This window comes from Dipodomys ordii, unplaced genomic scaffold (assembly GCF_000151885.1).
Source record: "Dipodomys ordii isolate 6190 unplaced genomic scaffold, Dord_2.0 Scaffold42, whole genome shotgun sequence".
Classification (NCBI taxonomy): domain Eukaryota; kingdom Metazoa; phylum Chordata; class Mammalia; order Rodentia; family Heteromyidae; genus Dipodomys; species Dipodomys ordii.
This window is the reverse complement of record NW_012267258.1, coordinates 7162642-7186236: the sequence shown is the minus strand read 5'-3', so window position 1 is coordinate 7186236 and position 23595 is coordinate 7162642. Positions and strand designations below refer to the sequence as shown.

The following is a 23595-nucleotide window of genomic DNA, read 5'->3' as shown; positions in this document are numbered from 1 at the left end:
TAACAATGTAAATATAATTTTGTGTTTTAACCAAAACTTAGTGTTTTCAAATTCTCAAGAACTTCCACTTTTCTGATTGGTTAAGAAAATACAGTACATAACTTTAAAAAAATACCTTTGAAAAAGTTAGATATATACATATTGGAGTTTAAAAGGATAATAGCATAGAAACATTCTATAAAACATCGTATTGCTCTTATAAGTACAATCAAATTAGAGGTAGGTTTTAAAAATCAAACTCTAACATATATCTTCTATTATATTGACAAAGTTGTATATTTAATATTTAACTCAATCATGGATTTTTTTTTTGTCAATTGTGGGACTTGAACTCTGGGCCTGGGTGCTGTCCCTCAGCTCTTCAGCTCAAGGTTAGTGCTCTAGAAAGCATGGATTTTAATGCAAAATTTGTACTGAATCTTTAGTTTTGCTTTTTTTTTTTTTTGGTCGGTCATGGGGAACTCTGGGCCTGAGTGCTGTCCCTCAGCTCTTCAGCTCAAGGCTAGCCCTCTACCACTTGAGCTACAGCACCACTTCTGGTTTTCTGGTGGTGTATTGGAGATAAGAGTTTCACAGGCTTTCCTGCCTGTGCTGGCTTTGAACCGCAATCCTCAGATCTCAGCCTCCTGAGTAGCTAGGATTACAGGTGTGAGCCACCAGTGCCAGGCTTTGGTTTTGCTTTTTATCAAAGCACCATAATCCATAATTAAATAAGACAAGATATCTAAAGTGTATCAGAAAGAATAATGGCTGTGTACTCTTCTGATATTTCTGTGGACTTGATAGTTACCTGAGAGATTCAGTCTTAGTCATCATGATTTTTTTGTTTTGTTTTGTTGTTGTTTTATGTTGGTATGGGGGCTTGAACCCAGGGCTTTGTATTTGCCCTCACCTGGCTTTTTCACTTAGGCTGCTTCTCTACCACATGAGCCACAGCTCCACTCCTGGCTTTTGGCTGATTACTTGGAGATGAGAATCTCACAGACTTTTTTGCCCAGGCTGGCTTTGAACCATGATCCTCAGCCTCCTGAGTGGCTAGGATTACAGGCATGAGCCACCAGCCCTTGGGCTCATAATAGTTTTAAATAAACCATTGTTCTAATTTTCACTTGCTCCCTTTTAGCGAGTGAGATAAACATTTCCCTGTGCAGAAGGAACATGGGCCAGAGCTGTATTTACATGTGTATGAAACAATATGGCTGCAACCTGGCCCACCATGGTCTGCATAGAATGCATTCAGACATAGCTGGTATTCCCTGTCATGAGTTATGTCCTTTCAGGACGATCCTGTGAGCATCGAATACTTGTTAAGTTTACTTTAAAAAAAAAAACCTTAGAAAAAAATATAAGTGATTTGCATCCCTGATGAGCACCCTGAAAAAATAACACCATGCAGAGATTCCCTGCACCTGGCAATCTTAGCATGGGAGGCCTAACTGAATGAGCACCGTCGTTTGCAGGTTCCAGTGCCTTCTGCCTGGGCCTGCTTACAGCACTTGAATGGGAAGACCCGTGGCCACGTGAGGAGCGCACTTCCCGCAGAAGCCTCCACATCGCCCATACACCTTGGCTCCATCCTGAAAGCAAGATATACAAGCTGAGAGGGTGAGCAACACTGAAATGCAGATCACCTGTGAATGAAGATGGAAATGGTGAAGCACACTGAATGCTCTTAAATAACCATGGAACCAGACTGGTGGCTCATGTCTGTAATCCCAGCTACTCAGGAGGCTGAGAGCTGAGGATCGCAGTTCAAAGCCAGCCAGGGCAGGAAAGTCTGAGTCTCTTATCTCCACTTACCTATTAGAAAATTAGTGGCTCAGAGTAATAGAGCACTAGCCTTGAGCAAAAAGAGCTCAGGGACAGCACCCAGGCCCTGAGCTCAAGCCCCAGGGACCAGCACAGAAAAAATAATAATAGTGGGAAGTTAGGATGGATGGCAGAAGTGAGCATAAGCAAAGGTGGTCAGTCTGATTAACGTGTGTTTGTGTAATAAATCCTGTACGTGCATTTGTGAAATAAATCCTGAAACGCCTTTTAACAAGTAACACACCTAAAACAATAAATAGCAGGAATCTAAAACAGGCTCTCCCTGGAATGTGGGAAAACAGAGCATAACGGGGAGTAGAAAGGGGTGAATATGGTCAATACTTTACATACAAGGGTACAAATACAAGCTGGGCGCCAGTGGCTCATGCCTAGAATCCTAGCTACTCAGGAGGCTGAGATCTGAGGATCCTGATTCAAAGCCAGCCTGGGCAGAAAAGTCCCCATGAGCCTCTTATCTCCAATAAACCACTCGAAAAAGCCAGAAGTGATGCTGTGGCTCAAGTGGTAGAGCACTAGCTTTGAACACAAAGAGGCTCAGGGACAGTTTAAGCCTCAGGACCAGCAACACACACACACACACACACACACACACATACACACCAAAAAAGTATACACAGTTGGTTGGAGCAGGATGGAAACAACGAGCCTGATCAAGGAACATTGCATGCATGCATATATAGACATGTCAATATAAAGATTTCTAGTAGAACTATTAATGCTAATAAAAACAATTAAAATGAGAAATATACAACCTAGTAATTGTGTGCCCAAAGCAGGAAAAAAGCAACTGTTTTTGAACCATGTGGCTGAAATCATTAACCAAGTTTTTCTATGAAATATGTATGTGTATATATATATATAGAGAGAGAGAGAGAGAGAGAGAGAAATATTCTTTTCCCCAGCACAGGAGCTTGAACTTGGAGCCTGGGCATTATTTCTTAGCTTTTTTGCTCAAGACTGGTACTGTAACACTTAAGCCACAGCTCCACCTCCAGTTGTTTTTTGTTTGTTTGCTACATAATTGGAGAAGATAGTCTCATGGACTTTCTTGCTTGGGCTGGCTTTGAACCATGATCCTCAGATCTCAGCTTCCTGAGTAGCTAGGATTATAGGCATGAGTCACTAGTACCAGGTAACCATTACAGGTGAAGTATAAGACCATACCTTTTCAGTATTAGTGATAGTAGCAGTGATTAGTGATTAGTGGAAGTGATAGAAAAGTTATAATCTACGATTTGTATTTGATAATTATATGAGAATTTAGGTGCTTCAACTCTTTCCACATATCTTCCTCTGAAGTATGTATTTGAATATCGGAAAGTTTATTAAAACCTCTCTCAAGTTCTCTTGTCTAATATGTGTACAAATTTATGCAGGGTTCTCTGATGTAATGAGACAAAGACATTGAAGGCACGTGTCTCATACTGTACCCCACTCACCTCCAGCATCCAATGGAAACATGGTGGAATGGATAAAAGCAAGGAGAAAGTAGCTGGCTGAAAGCACCCATTATAATTAGATTAAGAAAAGCTAAAGTGATGGGCTGGGAAGGTGGCTCAGCGGTAGAGTGCTTGCCTTGCATGCTTGAGGTCCTGGGTTCAATTCCTCAGCACCACATAAGCAAAAAAAAAAAAAAAGCCTGAAGTGGCACTGTGGCTCAAGTGGTATAGTGCTAGCCTTGAGCTGAAGAGCTGAAGGACAGTGTCCAGGCCCAGAGTTCAGGCCCCATGACTGGACCCCCCCCCAAAAAAAAAGAAAAGCTAAAGTGAGAGAATATTTCTTTAGTAGAACAATTTGCTAAAAAAAAAAAAAAAAGTTCTTTGAAGACTGAAGATTTTGATAGAATGAAGCAAAAATACATTGAATTCCTCCCATATTTTGGAGAAGGTAGACTTAAGTTTTGTATGTGTGCTAGTACTGGGGCCTGGTCATTGTCCCTTAGTTTTTTGGTTCAGGCTGGTGCTCTACCACTTAAATGACATTTCCAACTTCTACCTTTTTGTTGGTTAATTGGTGATAAGAACCTTACGGACTTTCTAGCCCCAACGAGCTTAAGCTGTGATCCTGAGATCTCAGTCTCCTGAGTAGCTAGGCTGACAGGTGCCAGTTATTAGCTTCCAATCTGTCATTATGTTCAATACAGGGAGGAAGGAATGCATAAAGGAGGTTCTTGGGTTCTTGGGGCTTTTAAGATTAAAGAATGCTTTGAAACCAGAAGTTCTGAAGGTGCTTTTTTTTCTCTCAAAAGCTCTTTCAACTCCAGAGAATCCGACCAAACTCACAAGGAATGATGATAAAAATGCAATTTTGCCCATTTCTCAATTTTGGCATATATTGTGGAGGTAAACAGTTCATCTTGATTAAACTCAGTAGCAAATGAAAATATGTTTCTATTTCCAAGAGTATATTTGGATTTCATGAGTTATATGCCAGCCCCCTATTCAGATCGTGCAGTCATATGCAACACTTTGATTTGGGATAGAATTTCCTCATGAATTAAATAAAGAATTTAGTGGAATTGAATTGAGGAAGGGTGAATGAAAAGAGTCATTATAGTCCAAAATAGAAACAGGTAACTGTAGGGGAGAGGTGGGGTTAGGACTGTTGGGGAAGAATTAGACTCATAAACTGGCCTGTTGAATTGTATAGCTAACTAAAGAGAATAAAAAATAAAAGTCAATAATTTCTCTTTAGAACAGAAGCAAAATGAATAGTGGAACTAAATATTCATGCCTTCTTCGGGGTTTCAACTAGGATTCGATCTTTCGATTGAACTCAAAGATGTCTTTGCTCAATACAGAAGGACAATGTATTTCATTGAAGTCTTTACAAGATGCTTTCTCAGAATGGACTTTATATAAATCATTTCATTTTCAGCCTTCTGCCCAAAAGGATTAGACCTGAACATGCCAAATAAGGATTTACAAATAGACATTCATTTGGAATATTTCATCTACTCATGTTAGAGAGACACCACAAATTAGAATTCTCTAATTATGAGTTGAGAGATAATTTTGTCTTCTAAAAGGCTATGGATGTCAGAATGTTTCAGTGCATTTATAAATAATATCCATGTAAATAAGGATGACACTTTCTTCAAAAGAAAGAGAACTCTGAAAACATTGCTTGGACAGGAGTATGGCTTGTGCTGACATGAACAATTTAAGTGATCACACTTTGAGCTGTGTTACCCTAGACACAGAGATGGTAAACAACAGAAAGCATCTCTAAAAAACCATGTATGTCAATATGCCATTCCGGCAGCAAAATAAAATAAACTACTTCGAATAATGGATTTTCTAGAGCCCCAATATCTATATAAGTAGACTATAAAATAGCTACAACTCCACACAGAAATACTGTGTCGTTAGTTCCATAGATCAAGTAACAATGTTATCTAAAGGTAACCAGGAAAATATGAACTGGATATAACATAAGTCATCCTAAACTCTTGAAAACACTGTGAAGACTATGCATTAAGTAACAAATGGTACTGACAACCTCCATCACTTGAAGTAGTGAGATAAATAAACCAAACACTTAACTCACACATTGAAATATGAAACTCTATTGCTCTTTGAAAGGTACTGGAAACCCACTCTTTCTGGAATAGTAGAATGTCAGATCGTTAGTCCCAAATTTGAGACTGACAAAAACAAACAAACAAACATCTAGATCCTCCCCTTTAGTATTTTGTGTTCAAGTATCTGTAGTCCATATGGGGATTCATTAGATATAATCTCTACATATATACATTAAATAAAATGAATGTAGAACCCCATATCATGAATGGTTATGCTCCATTGCAATGCCCTTTGCTCTAGGTCATCTTACATTTGAGATGAAGGGCCTCTGGGGACAATTGGAGCACTTTGGTCCAGGTGCACTTACTTGGGATCTGTGGACAATGATGGAGGAGTACCTCCCCTGAGCGAGCCACTTCGCCGTGCTGGAGATCTTCACCCCAGTTCCTGTCAAGTTAATGCTGAACTGGCCCTGGATTGTAAAGGAAACAAGATGGATCCATACAATGCTTCAGAAGAATGTCCTTGGCTAGAAATGTCAAATGATTTGTATTGCCTTCCAAGTCCCTTCCTTAAAAAAAGAAAGACTACTGATATAACTTTACTACAAAGACATGGAACCAGTGAAATAGTTTAATCCTAGCTGCTCAAGATACCGAGATCCGAGGACCATGATTCAAAGCCAGCCCAGGCAAGAAAGTCTGTAAGACTCCTTACATCCAATGAACCACTAAAATAAAACAGAAGTGGAATTGTGGTTCAAGTGGTAGAGCACTATCTTTGAACAACAAAGCTAAGGGACAGCAGTAATGCCCTGAGTTCAAACCCCACAGTATATGTATGTATGCAGGTATGTGTATTTATGTATAAGTGTATGTATGTGTAGATATGTGTATGTGTCTAAATATTTGCATACATACATACATATAAAGTAAGTCTCAATTTCAAATGATAACAGAACTAACAACATATTACATTATCTGTGTCAAAATAGTTTTTTTTTGCCAGTCCTGGGGCTTGAACTCAGCACCTGGGTGCTGTCCCTGAGCTTTTTTGTGCTCAAGGCTGGTGCTCTACTACTTGAGTCACAGCTCTACTTCTAGCCTTTTAGTAGTTAATTGAAGATAAGAGGCTTATAAACTTTCCTGCCGGAGCTGGCTTCGAATTACAACTCTCAGATCTCAGTCTGTGGAGTAGCCAGGATGGTAGCATCAGCCTCCAGGACCTGGTTAACATCTATTTTTAAGAATAAAACATTTCCAATTTCCAACTGCCTTGCAACATGTGATTCTCATGTCAAGGAACATAGCACTCATTTTTTTTCCCATGCCGATACTTGTGCTTGAACTCAAGGACTTGAGCTGCTCTCTTACCATGTTCTGCTCAAGGGCTAATTCTCTACTATTTGAGCCACACTTCTAGGCTTTTGCTGGTTAATTAGATATGTGTTTCATGGACATTGCTGCCCAGACTGACTTCAAACTGTGATCCTCAGGTCTCAGCCTCAGCTGGGATTACAGGTATGAGCCACAGGTGCCCAGTTCACAGCAAGAACTTTCAGGAAGCAAAAGTACAGCAGAAGTGCATGGCGACAGAGACAGATCCACCCTTATAAGGGGAAAATTAGATACACCAAGTGGGAAATAAATGTCCTAAATAACCCAGTTAAAGGGTAGAGGAACACATACACACATTCCATACATGTAAAAATCAGTAACAACCCCAAACCCTGGCCAGGATCTATGGGCATTTGCCCAATGTGCTTATTTCTCTTACTTTTATGATGTAAGCAAATATGAATTATGATGTAAGCAAGATGTGCATCTGTTGAGATGGACATAAGAGTTGAATTTGGATCTGTGAAACTTTCAGAACATTTAAGAACAGTTCTATTGGTTTGATGTATATATCTTCCAGTCATATCCCGCTCCTTCAATATCACACCTTGCAATGTGGTGAAGTTTATTTTCCCTAAATAAAACACACCATCTGTGTCCATTTTCTTTGCAGCGCTCATACCCTGGTGTATGAGGCCTACACAAACACAGGGGACATGATGGTGATGAATCTCAAACAGAAAAAGTTTCTTCAGTGACATCAAACATCTGCAGGGCATTGATGCCACTGCTGGGGAACTGAACTCAGAATTTGGTTTCTACATTTGACAGAACCTCTCCAAAACCACTGGGCAATTTTTATTTAGAAAACAGGAGCCTCGGGCAGGTAAATACAGATGGCATATAGATGAGACAATTCCTTTTGAAAGCAGGGACCTAGCTCCAAGAACGTGTGTGTGTGTGTGTGTGTGTGTGTGTGTGCATGTGTGCGCATCAGTACTGAGGCTTGAACTCACAGCCTTGGTGTTGTCCCTTTTTCTGCTCAAGGCTGGTTCTCTACCACTTGAACCACATCTCCACTTCCAGCTTTTTGCTGGTTAGAGATAAGAGTCTCATGGACTTTTCTGCCTGGGCTTGTTTCAGATGGCATTCCTCAGATCTCCATCTCCTCAGGAGCTAGAATTACAGGTGTGAGCCACCAATGCTCAGCAACATCTATCTAATTTTGAAATAAAATTCTGCATTTTTAGAAATGTCCCCCACAAAACATGAAATGAAAGAAGGCACTTTACTGCTGGCTCCATGTTTGGTTTTCTTTTTTTTGGGGGGGGGTCCAGTCGTGGGGCCTGAACTCTGGGCCTGGGCACTGTCCCTCAGCTCTTCAGCTCAAGGCTAGCGCTCTACCACTTGAGCCATAGTGCCACTTTTTTTCTTTTTGCTTATGTGGTGCTGAGGAATCAAACCCAGGGCCTCAGGCATGCAAGGCGAGCGCTCTACCACTGAGCCACCTTCCCAGCCCTATGTTTGGTTTTCTTAAGGACCTTAGAGTGAGCATTGACCTGGAATGTCTGTCTTTCTGATTATAATCTTGGGTAAGGCACTTTAGGGCTACATAATTTTTGAGATTTTTTTGGGGGGGAATGAGGTTACCTTGAGCTGCAGAAAAGGTGTTAAAGACAAAATAGAAATAGATACTTTATTCTTTAAAATCCTGATTAGGTAGATTTATTCAGATTCTATGCTCATCAAAAAATATCTTGGCCAGGCGGCTATGGCTCATGCCTATAATCCTAGCTACTCAGGAAGCTGAGATCTGAGGATCATGGTTCAAACCAGTCCAGGCAGAAAAGTCTGTGAGACTTATTTCTAATTGTCCATCAAAAAGCTGTAAGTAAAGCAATGGCTCAAGTGGTAGAGCACTAGCCTTGAGTGAAAAACTAAGGGTAAGTTCCCAACCTCTGAGCTTAAGCTCCAATACACACACACACACACACACAATATTACCATAGACAAAGAGGGAAATGTTAACGTGGTAAAATAGTCAATCTGTTAAGAAGTTAAGATAATCAAGAACATGTCATCCTGTGCCACAGAACTCTTAAACTGAAACAAAACAAAGTACATATAATAAGATGGAACAAAAAGGCTGATCATTCTACAATAATTACAAGGTTTCTGTGGACAGAACAATTTGGCAGGAGATCAACAAGGAACTTTACTGAACATCACTGCACACCACAGCCTGTGTTCTGCAAGCACTCCACCCTACCAAACCCGAGTTCACATTCTCTGCAGGCACGCACAGAGCCTTCCTCAGGATGAGCCGTGTGATATGCTGCAAAACCAGCCTCAACCAATTTAAAAAGACTGAGATAATCCAGAGTTTGTTTTCCAATCACAATGAAAAGAAAGTAGAAATCAAAAACAGAAGGAAATTTGGGAAATTCGTAAATATTTGGAAACCGAATAGCTGCTGCACTCCTAAATAACCAGAGATTCAAAGAAGACATCTTACATGACAATAAAAAATGTTTTAAGTGGAAATAAACACGCAACATAAAAAACCCAAAATGTAGCAAAACAAGTACTTAAAAGGAAACTATAAGTATATATATATATATATATATATATATATATATATAAGAAAAGGATCATTTGACCTTAAGACACTAGAAAAAAATCTAAGACAAGCACAAGAAGAACTAATAAAGGGTATAGTGGAAATGGTTACAATAAAGAATGAAAAACAATAGAGAAAATGAATAAATCCAAACAATGGCTTTCTTAAAAGAGCAAGCCTAACAAAGCTTCAACTGATCCAATAATTTAATTTTTGAGAGAGAGAGAGATTTCTAAAGTCATGAAAGAGGGGTAAGGGCACTGATAAGCTAATCAAAACATGAAAGAATATAAAGGGATACTAGCAATATAATACATTACAACCAATTCATTAACTCAGATGAAATGGATGAATTTCTAAAATGATATGAACGACCAAAAGTGATGAAAGGAAACCTAGAAAAAGCTGAAGGCATCTGCAATGAATAAAGACAGCTTTTTGCCCTTAAAGTTGGAGCCCTACCACTTGAGCCACATCCCTACTTCCAGCTTTCTGCTGGTTAATTGGTGCATGGCTGCCCAGGCTAGCTTCAAATTATGTTCCTCAGATCTCAGCCTCCTGAGTAGCTAGGAAGACAAGCGTGAGCCACCAGCGCTTGGCTCCCTTTGCTAATAGGAGCATGTAAGCTCAGAAGAGAAGGGCACTTTTCCCCACCTGGCCAGAGGCTTCTACAAACCACTCACAGATAGCATAGTTAATGAAGAAGATCCCAGCACTGTCCACCTACAATGGGAACAATAGCGTGGTCACTCTCTCCCACTCAGCACTGTGCCAGAGGGAGCTGCCAGGGCAAAGAGATAGAAGCTATCCCAATTGAAAAGGAAAAAAGTGTGTTTTTGTTCATGGATGATTTCATCGTGCATTTAGCAACTCATCAGAAATCTACTAGAAAAGCTATTATCACTGATCAACTCAACAGGGTTTCAGGATACAAGAGTTACCTATGAAAATAAAGCCAAGAGGGAGATTGTCCAGAAGGAAAACTATACTCATTACCTGACTTATCAAATGGTAACCCCTCTGTACAACACCTTAATAATAATAACAAAATTATATCTAAAATATTGACTATTGCATCTCTGATTTGAAGTTTAACTAGACAATTCTCCATGACAAATTATATATATATATATATATATATACATATACACATATATGTGTATACACACACACATATAAGTGGGTCTAGGGGTATAAACTCAAGGCTTGGGTGCTGTCCCTGAACTTTTGCTCAAGGCTAGTGCTTGAGCCATAGCTCCACTTCTGGTTTTTTGCTGGTAAACAGGACTCTCATGGACTTTCCTGTCTGGGCTGGCTTTGAATTGTGATTTTCAGATCTCAGCCTCCTGCAAAGCTAGGATTATAGGTGTGAGCTGCTGGTGCTCACCTTCGCCTTAATAATTTTTCCTAGAATAACACAGATAAGCTTACGCTTCTATAGTAATTCTTTAAATAGTTACATTCTTAAATATTTATCACCTCAAGTCCTTTTACTAAGTTCTTCACTCTCTTTACATGACATAATTTAAAATTTCTTTTCTTAGCAATCTCCTCCAATTATCTGGTAGATTAAAAATTAACCTTTGCCAACAGAAACTTTAAAATATGAGATTCCAGTAGTCAATTGCAAGTAAACTTTGCAAACTCAAAAATGTGTTTTAATATTTTATGATTATATTAGAGGCTGTTTATAAATCACTCTATGCTTTGAGTTACACTGAATTTAGTGTTTGAGTGAAGTAAGACTCTCTCGTAACATTTCTAGGTTCTATTGGAGTTACTGGATTTGAGATTTGTCTGTTTCTTCGTTAGGTTTTCTTATTTATCTCAGACTTTAGTTTTAATCTCTTCTGATCTCTCTTAAGTCTTCTCTAATATAGACAATATCCCTCTAATCTTACTATAAACATGTTTTATATGTCATGTGAAAGTTGTTAATAAAGAATTCCAAGTAGAAAAGACTTCAGCAAAATACCAACAACTTCTCTTCAAGATGATAGCAGACTTTTAATTGCTATCTGCTGGGTAGTAGATGTGATTCATGCATTCAATTAGCTTTGAATCTACCCAACAATGCTATATTCACCTAGCTTACAATTCCCTGCCTTATCATAAAAATATTGTTTGTATAAACTGTACAAAATCCCTTATCAGACATGAGATCCCAGACAAACACTGGTGGCTTGCGCTTGTATTCCTAGCTAGTCAGGAGATTGAGATCTGCAGATTTTGGTTCAAAGCCAGCCAGGGCAGGAAAGCTTGTGAGACTCTTATGTCCAATTAAACACCAAAAAGTCAAAGGTGGAGGTGTGACTTAAGTGGGAGAGCGCTAACCTTGAGCAAAAGAGCTCAGGAACAGACTGACACAAAAAAGGGAGGGGAAGAGAGAGAGAGAGGAGAGGAGAGAGAGAGAGAGGGGGAGGTACGCAAAATTTCCTCTAGGAAACACATTCTGGAAGTCATACAAAGACATGAAAAAATGTGTGAGAAAACATCCAGAAAGAAGACATTAAAAAGAAGGACTTATTGAAATATACTCTTTTTCCATCTCAGAAGTAATAGAATAAATTGTTTTGCATATTGATTAGGAAAGGTTTGGTTTGGCTCCTGGTTTGAATGCTCAAGTTCAATCCTGATGACCCCATTTGGCTGGGTTTCTGGTGATGAGGATATTGTGGTCGGAGTACAGGTGACAGCACTTATATTTTTTTGTATTTTATATTTTATTTTTCTATTTTTATATATTTGGTATATACAATCATTCAGACACACACCACACCCCTATGTCTAAATGATTCAAAATTCTTTTTTGTGGGGGAGGTCCATTTGTGGGCCTGAACTCTGGGCCTGGGCGCTGTCCCTCAGCTCTTCAGCTCAAGGCTGGCACTCTACCACTTGAGCCACAGCGCCACTTCTGGCTTTTTTCTTTCTTTCTTTCTTTCTTTTTTTGCTTATGTGGTGCTGAGGAATCGAACCCAGGGCCTCAGGCATGCAAGGCAAGCGCTCTATCACTGAGCCAACTTCCCAGCCCTGATTCAAAATTCTTGTCTATTAGTTCTTTTAAAAAATCTTGTAAACATTTCTATGTTGCACATTCCCTTTCTTTTCTTTTCTTGTAATATTTTTAAGGCAACAAGGATAAACATTTTTAATAGTAAAGGAAAAATGATCAGAAATACCTGCGGGCATCTAGCAGCACTGTAGCAATCTCCAGCCGTGGCATAGGGAACTGTCTTTCCAAATATTGTCTGGGAATAAAGAAGGTCCATTGCTAGAAAACAATATATGAGACTTCTTAGCATTAAGAGAAGTGGAGGTGTGGCTCAAAACGTAAAGCATCAGCTCAGAGTGGAAAAGACAAATGAGTGCATGAGGCCAGGAGTTCAAGCATCACTACTGGCACAAGAAAAACAAGAGAGAACAATGTCATCTTTACTGTCAATATACAATATTTACACTCTTTGTCTTAAATGGGCCTATATAAAATTTAAACAAAAAGGTCACAAGTATAGTACAGAACACAGAACGAGCTCTCGCTGAATAAATCTTCTTTAATACAAAAATGTTCACTCTGAGCACCAGTGGTTTGAGCTTATGCCTGTAATCATAACTGCCTGAGAGGCTGAAATTGGGAGGATCTAGATTTGAGGCTAGCTTAGGCATGATCATGTGACCCCTTCTCATGGCTCACAGTTGTGAAGGCTGACAGTCTGAGGTTGGGGAACAGCAAAAATGGCTTCTGGTAAGGTATTTATTTTCTTCTTCTTTTTCTGTGTGTGTGTGTGTGTATGTGTGTGTGTGTGTGTATGAGTGTGCGTGTGTGAGTGTGCATGCACACATGCACATTCTGACACTGGAACTTAAATTTAGGGCCTTAACATTTTTCAGTCAAGGCAGGCATTCTACCACATAAGCCAAAAATCTCCATTTCTGGCTTTTTGCTGCTTAATTAGAAACAAAGCATCTCACAGACTTTTCTGCCTGAGCTGGTTTTAAACTGTTGTCCTCAGATCTCAGTCCCTTAAGTAGGAGAATTGAGGCTTCAGAGTCATAGTCATGGGGCTGGGAAGGTGGCTCAGTGGTAGAGCGCTTGCCTTGCATGCCTGAGGCCCTGGGTTCGATTCCTCAGCACCACATAAGCAGAAAAAATAAGCCAGAAGTGGCGCTGTGGCTCAAGTGGTAGAGCACTAGCCTTGAGCTGAAGAGCTGAGGGACAGCACCCAGGCTCAGAGCTCAGGCCCATGACTGGACCCCTCCCCCGCAAAAAAAGAGTCATAGTCAACATGTCTTCTCTCAGGAAAGTTAGATCTAAATTACAAATACATATGTAAACAAATACAGGGTCACATACATATACACATAAATATAATAACCAAAGTATGGTCTATGCAGAGGAGGATTCTAATGGTATCATTCCTTTGAGCAACTAACTTACAAGTCTAACAAAATAAGTATCAGGAAGCTGGATCTTAAAGTGTCAAGGTTAGGTGAGCTCAAAAGGCAGGTGGGGCCGGGTGCCAGTGGCTCACATCTGTAATCCTAGCTACTCAGAAGGCGGAAATCTGAGATTCAAAGTTCAAAGCCAGCTGGGACAGAAAAGTCCATGAGACTCTTAACTCCAATTAACTACCGGAAAACTGGAAGTGTCTCTGTGGCTCAAGTGGCAAAGTGCTCGCCTTGAGCTGAAGAGCTCAGGGACAACACCCAGGCCCAGAGTTCAAGCCCCACAACCAACCAAAAAAAGAAAAGAAACAAGGAGGATGGGAACATTAATGTAGAGAAGGAGGGTGGGCAAATGCACTCATAATATTCTTTTTTTTTTTGTCAGTCGTGGGACTTGAACTCTGGGCCTGAGCACTGTCCCTCAGCTCTTCAACTCAAGGCTAGCGCTCTACCACTTGAGCCACAGCGCCACTTCCAATGTGCCTATCTTTTGTCCTGTCAATTTTGCTTTATGAATTTGGGGGTTTTGTTATTAGATGCATGCTTACTTATGATTGCTGTCTTGTGGTGTATGAATTCATCTTCTTATTGTTACTGAAGTCAAGCTTCCTATCTCTAGTGATATATCTTGCCTTAAAGTTGACAATGTCTATTATTCATGTAATCCATCAACATTCTTTCATTCAGCATTTGTATGATATGTTTTCAACTTTAAGCAACATCTGCCTTTATATTCAATTTTTATTTTATTTTTCCAGTCATGGGGCCTGAACTCTGGGCCTGAGCACTGTCCCTCAGCTCTTCAGCTCAAGGCTAGCGATCTACCACTTGAGCTACAGTGCCACTTACTCATAATATTCAATATACCACCTAACTTACATAACTGTTCATCACCTTTATAATATCTACCTTGCCTGATGAAATAAAAAAGCTCAGGGACTGCACCCAATCCCTGAATTCAAGTCCTGAGACTCTTACCTTCAATCAATCAGAAGAAAGTTGGAAGTGGAGATGTTGCTCAAGTGGTAGAGTGCCAGCCTTGAACAGCATAAGCTAGGCAAGAGTACATGACCCTGCATTCAAGCCCTAGTACTGGCATAAATAAATAATCATGAAACAATTGTAACTTAGACATTACGCATGCAAATATATTACAGTTTGCAGATACAGTACGCAAATAGCTCAAAATATATGTGCTAGGCATTAGTGATTTCATAAAGATTGAACTAGGATTCTGCTTCTGAAGTGACTCTCTGCCTCTTAATTACAGATGCCTACCTTTCAGTAGGTCAGGCTGCATTATTCCTGTACGTACATTTTATCGATTGATTGAAGAGTAAATAATTTCCTAGAAAGGTGGCATGAGACCCAAAATCTTGGCTCTGTGAACAAGACTAATAAAGTCAGTTACTACAAATTAGGGCAATTTATTTAACTTCCCTATGTAAGTCTTAATTCCATTACTTGCAACCTTGGTGATGTTATATCTGTGTTAACTAATGCACAAAAACATTCAAACAACAGCTTATATTAAGCAAAAGGAAAGAAATGTAGATATCACCCTATCTGGAAGAAATAGTTGTATTGTCAAAGTCAGAGTTCATAAGCTTTATAATGACAATTCATTGTGAAGGTTAAAATGTGTTTGTGACTTTAGTTAAGTATCACTATCCTACAATATTGTGAAATTTATGTAATCAATCCCAATTAAGAAATAAATTTAAAAGAAAGAGGGAAGGAAGGAAGGAAAGAAAGCAAGCAAGAAAGAAAGAAAGAAAGAGGGAGGGAGGAAGGCAGAGAAAAAGAAAGAAAGAAAAGAAGAGAGAGAGAGAGAGAGAGAGAGAGAGACTCAGTCCATCTGCTAAGTGGCTCTCCAACCATTCCACACTCTTCCAAAAATTTGGGAATCCCCTGGGAAGGTGGTGTGCCAGGTGGATTGAACCAGATCTGAATGAGTCTTTACTTTCCAATTTGCTCCCTATCTTTATAACATCAAATTTTAAAGCCAGTGAATGTGTAAGACAGATAACTGCTATGTCTGAAATTAATTTCTACATGATTTCTCTATAATTAGTGTTTGTACAATGTAAGGGTTATCCAATTTTTATACCAAATTTAAAAAAAAATCAGTCAAATGGATAAGGTGTGGGAAACCACTTAATCCATTACACTTTGTAACTGTTACTATTATTATTATTATTACCATTATTATTATTATTTGTACCAGTCCTGGGGCTTGAACTCAAGGTCTGGGCACGGTCCATGAGCTTTATTTGCTCAAGGATGGCATTCTACCACTTGAGCCACAGCTCCATTTCCAGCTTTTTTCTTGGCAGTTTGTTGGAGTTAAGAGTCTCACAGACTTTCCTGCCTGGCTGTGAATATCCAGGATTACAATGCCCTGATGTTAGTGACTGTTGCAAAGCCTGTAGAAAGCTCATGTGAGTATGTTGAGAATACTTTCATACTCACTGTCGTTGGGGCTTTGAAGGTTGAGACTTTTTCCTTGGAAGGGAGATAACTTTACATCACTGTAGTTCAAATTTTACTACAGTAGTTCAGGGGCGCCATGATGTATGTCATGTATGAGAATGTATCTAGAGACATTTAAAAAATGAAGTCAGAAGTGGAAGTGTGGTGCAGTGATAGAGCACCAGCCTTCAGTGAAAAAAGCCAAGCAAGAGTGGTACTGAGTTCAAGCACTTCCACACAAAATAAATAAAAATAAGAAAAGAAACAAAAGTTTAATTGCTGGCCATTCCCAAGTCCTTCCTATATCTTGCTGTCATAGACACACCTCAGCATATGATATGGCTAAACTATTCATTAGCAAATACAGTCTCTTCTGTTTGGAAAACAGATTAAATACTTATGGGGGGGGAGAATGCCTGTAAGTCTGCATTCCTGTATTTCTCTTCTTAAGGCTAGTGCTCTACCACATGAGCCACAGCTCCACTTGGTTTTCTGGTGGTTAATTGGAGATAAGAATCTCATGGGGACATTTCTGCATGGGCTGGCTTTGAACTGTGAACCTCAGATCTCAGCCTCCTCAGTAGCTAGGATTACAGGTGTAAGCCATCAGCACTCAGCTTTTATTTTAATCCTTTTTCTTTTTCTTTTTTTTCTTTCTTTCTTTGTTTTACTTTTTTTTTTTTTTTGGCTTGGGGGTTAATTGGGGAAAAAAGGCCCAAAAACTTTCTTGCCCAGGCTAGCTTCGAACCAAGATCCTCAGATCTCAGCCTCCTGCCTAGTTAGGGTTACAGGCATGAGCTTGGTACTTACTTTTAATTTGCATAGAAAGGAGGTCAATTCTTATTTTTCGGAAAACGGTGTATCCAGCAGCTAAGTAGTCATTTTTACATTTACAGTCTTGCCTCCTACTCCCATTAAAAGGACACTCATGTGGATTTTCTAATCTGGAACAACAAGGGGAATATTTTCAGTATTAGACACTATCACTGGGCCCTAACATGAACGAATGGTAAATTCTGGAAGGAGCAAAGTAAAAGACTTACTCCTACTATTGAGCATCATAGCACTACCATGTTAAATAAGAAAGAAACAGAAACCATTCATAAAGAGCAAATGTTGGGGCTGGGAAGGTGGCTCAGTGGTAGAGCGCTTGCCTTGCATGCCTGAGGCCCTGGGTTCGATTCCTCAGCACCACATAAGCAAAAAGAAAAAAGCCAGAAGTGGCGCTGTGGCTCAAGTGGTAGAGTGCTAGCCTTGAGCTAAAGAGCTGAGGGACAGCGCCCAGGCTCAGAGTTCAGGCCCCACGACCAGACCCAAAAAAAAAAAAAAAGAGAGAAAATGCAAGGACAGTGTGTAAAAAAAAACAAATTCAGATGGAATTCTCTTAGTTTTGGTTACTAGAATAAATTTAACTTCTGGGAAGATATACACAAGTCCCTCTCAATGATTCTACTCATACCTTTAATTCTATCTGTGATTATATATGAATGTTCAAGTCTGTTATATTAAGGAGCTGGCAAAGACAAAAGATGGCCTTAATATGTCCTCTTCTTCCCAAATGACCATGTGAACTATTCCAGCATCAAGCATGAGGCTAGAAGATCTCAGACCAAATGATGTACACATGAGACAAATAGCACTCATACCTCAGACCATACACTTCAGAAAAGTTGTCTTCGCTTTTGACAAGCGGTAAGTACTCCGTGGGGTTCCCTGTGTTCATACCTGAACAATGGACCTAAAAGAAAATAGAAACATTCAGACCACAGCTCCCAAAGACAATGGCCAATGTTAAACATAATCAGGAATTGTTTTCTTCCTACCTTTATTATTCTTCCCTTTATGTTTAGATAATAGTCACCATCCTTGGTAGTGTTGTGTGTAACTTGGATTTCTTTGCAGGTGCTCAATGATTTGCCTTCAAAGACAAATCACAACACATCATTACATGAAACCAATGACAAACAGAATGCACTTGATCATGGGAATTCTGCTACACTGTGAACATCTGACAGTCCATTCTGTGGAATATGCATAAACATTTATTTTCATGTGTTTTTTTTCTCATGCTGGTACTGAGGCTTGATCTCAGGGTCTTGCGTACTTGCTTGGCTTTTCCTACCTTGCTCTACCACTTGAGCCACGCCTCCACTTCTGGCTTTGTGCTAGTTAATTAAAGATGAGTCTTCTGGGCATTTCTGCCTAGGCTGTATTTGAACCTCAATTTTCAAATCCCAGCCTCCGAAGTAACTAGGATTATAGGCATGAGCCAAACAGAACTCAGCAATGTTTACATCACTTTTTGAAGTACTGTAATTTGAGCTCAGGGCCTGGGTGCTTGCTAAATAAGTACTCTACCAATTGAGCAACTCTACCATCTACTGTGATGGTTATTTTTCAGATAGGATCTCACTTTATGTCCTGGACCTCAATCCTCCTATTTGTGGTTTTCCCACACAGTTTGGATCATAGTGTGTGCTACCCTGTTTGGAAATAGGGTTTTACACCCAGGCTACCCTCAAACCTCCATCCTCTAAATCTTTTTTTTTTCCTTTTTTTTTTTTTTTTGCTGGTCCTGGAGCTTGAACTCAAGGCCTGGGCACTGTCTTTGAGCAACTGTCCTTGAGCCTCTGTGTGCTTAAGACTAGTGCTCTACCACTTGAGCCATAGTGCTACTTCCGGCTTTTTCTGTGTATGTGGTACTGAAGAATCAAACCCAGGGCTTCATGCATGGTAGGCAAGCACTCTACCACTAAGCCACCTTCCCAGCCCCCATCCTCTAAATCTTTACCTCCCAAGTTGCTAGGATGACAGGTTTCAGCCACTGTGCCCAGTTACTTTCACATTTTAACTAGAAGTTTCTTAAGGGCCACCTAGAATCCAGGAGAGCTTGAAATCAATTACTTACAGTCATGAGCATAGCATTTCTTTTGCGAGTCTGGTTTTAAATGCTTCAGGCATAAGTCTGTGGGCCAACCATTTTCAAGCCTGCATTCCACTCTCCTTTCCATTACCCCAGTCCCACATGTCATTGAGCACTGTGAAGACAGGAAAACATCAAGGTAAGATATATAACAATTAGGGGGGTGAGAGGAGAGGAGATGGGAAGGGATGGGAAGGGGAAACAAGGGAGGAGGCAACAATGTTTGATAAGAAATGTACTCATTACCTTGCCCATGTAATTGTAACCCCTCTGTATGGTATTTTCACAATTAAAAAAAAAGATATATAACAATTTAAAAGGTCGGTAAATCCATGCCTCTCAGATGAGGTCCCTTGCGGAACAAAATGAAGGTCTAGAACTACCAGAGATGCCAAAATACGCTAGCATGTGGACAGCTATAGGCAGAAAGCAATACTTAGGCACACACCTAGGGCTATTATTCCTGTCCATGGTTTCTTTGTATTTATTGTGTGTAGCCATATCAGCAGCAGCCTGTACATACTTAAAGTTAATGGAGGCTCTTGAAACTACTGCCAGCTGTTTTCTCATTGTGTCCTGAGGCTAAGCATGTAAAGAACTATTTAGGTGCTTTCTGTCAATGAAGTAGGGAATACAGTGTTCTTACTCATGTCTTTGATTTATTTATGTCTTGTGGGTGCGGAGTCCTAAAGATTGAATGCAGGTTCTTTTGCTTGTATTACTACTGCTTGAGACCTTTTTGCTCTGGCCAGAATTGCGATCTCTCTATTTACGTTCCTGCTATAGCTGAAATTACAAGTGCATGCTACTATACCAGACTCTTTCTATCAAGATGGGATCCAGTGAATTCCCCCTGCCCTCACCTTGGAGTAGCCTGGAATCACTGTCCTGATTTCAACACCCCGGGAGTTAGGTGCCTGACAGATGCATGACACTGACACTGCTAATAAGCATTCCTTAAGCATAGACTCAAAGTGCAAACTACTGTTCAGGGCTCTCTAAAGAAGAGAGGGAAATTATTGTTAAAGTCTCTCCTAATAAGTCACCTATGGCAAGCATAAAAGAGAAATCAAATATGTACACAAATGACCAATGAACAAAAAAGAAATAAAATATGTATACAAATGACCAATGAAGTGGTTTTTTTCAACAAGTAATGAGACAGCGTTGTGGATCTTTTTAGATGTACAGATTTCCAGCATCCCACCCTTAATAACATCTTAGGCAAAAGGCTTTAAATTATAGTTTTATACACTGACCTGGCTCCATTTTCCAACTTTCCACGTGGCCACACGCAGACAATTTCTAGTGTCACATTTGTGAAGATGAGGGGAAGGTAGCACGGGGCATTCTCGGTATTGAACAGGCCAAAGCTGATGCGGCTTGTGTCTCTTAGTAGACTGGATCCCAATGCAGTAAGTAATCCTTTGCGGATAGCTAAGTCCACAGTTTCCTGTACACTGAGAAATGCATAATTACCAGGAAACAGGAAGATGTCCTGATACTTAGTGAGTCCCTCCAACCAGACTAGAAATAGCTTCACACACAGAGCAATGGGTAGAATGCTCAAGAAGTATTTGTCACCATGGAGGGAGATAATTCATCAGAGATTAGGTAATGGATTCATTTTGCCTAACTTTTTTTTTTGGTGGCAGGGGATGGGCATTACTAGGGTTTAAGAAGTTATAATAGGCTGGACACCAGTGGTTCATGCCTGTAATCCTAGCTACTCAGGAGGCTGAGACCTGACAATCGTGGTTCAAAGCTAGCCAGGCTAGGAAAGTCTGTGTGAGACTCTTATCTCCAATAAACTACCAAAACACACACACACACAAACAGGAAATGGCATTGTGGTTCAAGGGTAGAGTGCTAGCCTTGACAAAAGAAGCTCAGGGACAGTGCCCAGGCCATAAATTCAAGCCCAGGTCTGGGCAATTCAAGAGAAGAAGAAGACATAATATTGAATGTTTATATGTGAAAATAGAACTAGGAAAAGTGAGGGAATGGGTGGGGTTGGGAGATGCAAGGGAGAATTGGGAGGGGTGACATTGATAAGATGCCTTGTACTCAAGCTGACATGTGGACTTGAAACCCCTTTGTACAACTACTTAAAGATAGTAAAAATAAATAAATATAAAAAAATAAGCTCAAGGTCTCACACTTGGTAAGCAGGCACTGAACCATGTGAGCCCTACATGTGTCCCTTTTGTGTTGGATATGATAGAAATAGGGTCTTTCTTTATGCTCAGACCAGCCTGGACTATAATCCTCCTATCCCTGAGATGACAGGCCTACACCACTGTACCCAGCCACTGGGATTCTTCTGTAGCTTTGGATGACAGATATATCATACATGCTTATTGGTTAAGATCTATTCTTCCCCAATCTCCTTTTCCCAAGTAGCTAGGATTACAACCTTGAGCCACTGAGCTTGGCTGCCTAACAAAGCCAAAGAGAACCCAAAAGCTTCCAGACAAAATAATTACTTCCCACAATAAAGCCCAATATATACATACATATACATATGTATATATATATATATATATATATATATGTATATATATATTAGATCCAGGAACCAAAAGACAAAATTTACAGTGTCTAAAAAACAAATAATAAATAGCAATAAATAGTGAATGATAAATAAGAATAAGTAGTGATTAATAAAGTAAAATAGTCAACATACGATGGAACAGAAAATATAACATAACAAAAAGAAGAAGTCTTTAATCAGAACATATTCTGAGTATAAAGGGTGAAAAATGGCAGAATTAGGAAATCTAAATATTCTCTCCCTCATAAAAGCAACTAAGAAACTGGCAGGATTCTTCAGATCAATGTTTTAGTACTCTAGACATGAATCAAAGACTTCAGCAGCAGGGCCATTTATTTAAGTTCCATGAGTAAATCTCTATTTGATGATGAAATGATGCTATACACAGAATAGTTATATGCAACCCCTCTGTACAGTACTTTCACAATAAAAAACGTATTTATAAAAAGAATAGTTATATGCAATAATTACACACAACACACACACATCTGATAAACATATCCAATATACAAGAATCAAATCTCTTTCTCTACAGTAGCAATAAATAAACAGATAATGAAAATAAGAAATCAGTTCCATGAAAAGAAGCTTAAAAGAAATAGGCACCAGTGGCTCATGCCTGTAGTCCTAGCTACTCAGGAGCCTGAGATCTGAAGTTCACAGTGGAAAGCCAGACTGGGCAGGAAGATCCCTGAAACTCTTATCTCCAATTAACAACCAAAAGCCAGAAGTAGAGCTGTGGCTCCAATTTTAGAGTACTAATCTTGAGTATAAAAGCTCAAGGACAGTGACCAGGCCCAGAGTTCAAGCCCCAAGATTGGAGAGGGGAGAAAAAAAAAGTAATAATAAGACATTTTGGAATAAACCCAACAAAAAGAAAATGTGAACTTTCGACACAGAAAATAACAAAACATCTTTGAAAGAAATTCAATGAGAATTCAATAAATTGTAAAACAGCCTATGTTCATGGAATGGAAGACCATATTATTAAAATAGAAATATTTCTCAATTTGACCAAGACTTATTGCAATCTCTCATAAAATCTTAATTGGCTCTCTTACACGTAATTTGGCAAGTTTGTCTTAAAATTTGTATGGAAATGTAAGGGACTCCATAGACATACGATCTAGAGAAAGAAATAAAAATAAATAAATAAAACCTCCCTGATCTCACAAGGTTAAATAACAAAAACCAGAGAATGTGGTTATTATGTGTGGCCAGGCATACAGACCAAAGGAACTGAGCTGAGAGTTTAGAAGTAAATCACTGCACTTGATTTTCAGCAAGACTCAGCAGATCACCTTCCCCACAAAGGATGTGAGGGGACTAGATTAGCCATATGCAACAGATTGAAGTTGGATGCTGACTCAAATCCCATGCAAAATCAATTCACAATATAGCAAAACCTTAAATACATAATCTAAAACTATACACGTCTCTGTTTTCAAACACTGAGCAACTAGATAGGGCTTGATAGCCAAATTGTTCCTGGTTGTTGACTGGACACTGGACACATATTTTGGCCCTTACCTGTGATGAGTCTGCTGTCACCACCACATACTTGCAGAGTGGATTCCTGCACTTTTTGGCTGAAGGGGGTCTGGTGAGCCCGTGGCAGAGATTTTCATCCACTTGGGTGTTTTTAGCATCCACACACTTGACTTGCCTGTATGTCTCTTTTTTCTTACACGATGGTGAACACTGGGAACACAATGAAAATATGAGCAACCCTTCCTTCCTTCCTTCTTTCCTTCCTTCCTTCCTTCCTTCCTTCCTTCCTTCCTTCCTTTCCTCTCTCCCTCCCTCCCTCCCTCCTTCCCTCCCTCTCTTCCTCCCTCCCTCCCTCCTTCCCTCCCTCTCTTCCTTCCTTCCTTCCTTCTTTCCTTCCTTCC

At 39.7% G+C, this 23595-nt stretch overlaps 1 protein-coding gene across 1 annotated transcript in view; it reads right to left on the bottom strand.

Moving 5' to 3' along the window:
* Window positions 1-1487: 1487 nt before the first annotated feature.
* Adamts20 (ADAM metallopeptidase with thrombospondin type 1 motif, 20) overlaps window positions 1488-23595 on the bottom strand; it is a 108433-nt gene continuing 86325 nt past the window's right edge. The window contains exons 30-38 of the mRNA XM_013018720.1: window positions 23234-23404; window positions 20409-20609; window positions 19135-19264; window positions 18050-18144; window positions 17873-17964; window positions 17037-17170; window positions 12491-12582; window positions 5722-5826; window positions 1488-1577 (exon numbers count right to left, since the gene is read on the bottom strand). Of these exons, the coding sequence (XP_012874174.1) occupies window positions 1488-1577; window positions 5722-5826; window positions 12491-12582; window positions 17037-17170; window positions 17873-17964; window positions 18050-18144; window positions 19135-19264; window positions 20409-20609; window positions 23234-23404 (1110 nt within the window). The remainder of the gene's footprint in view (window positions 1578-5721; window positions 5827-12490; window positions 12583-17036; window positions 17171-17872; window positions 17965-18049; window positions 18145-19134; window positions 19265-20408; window positions 20610-23233; window positions 23405-23595) is intronic.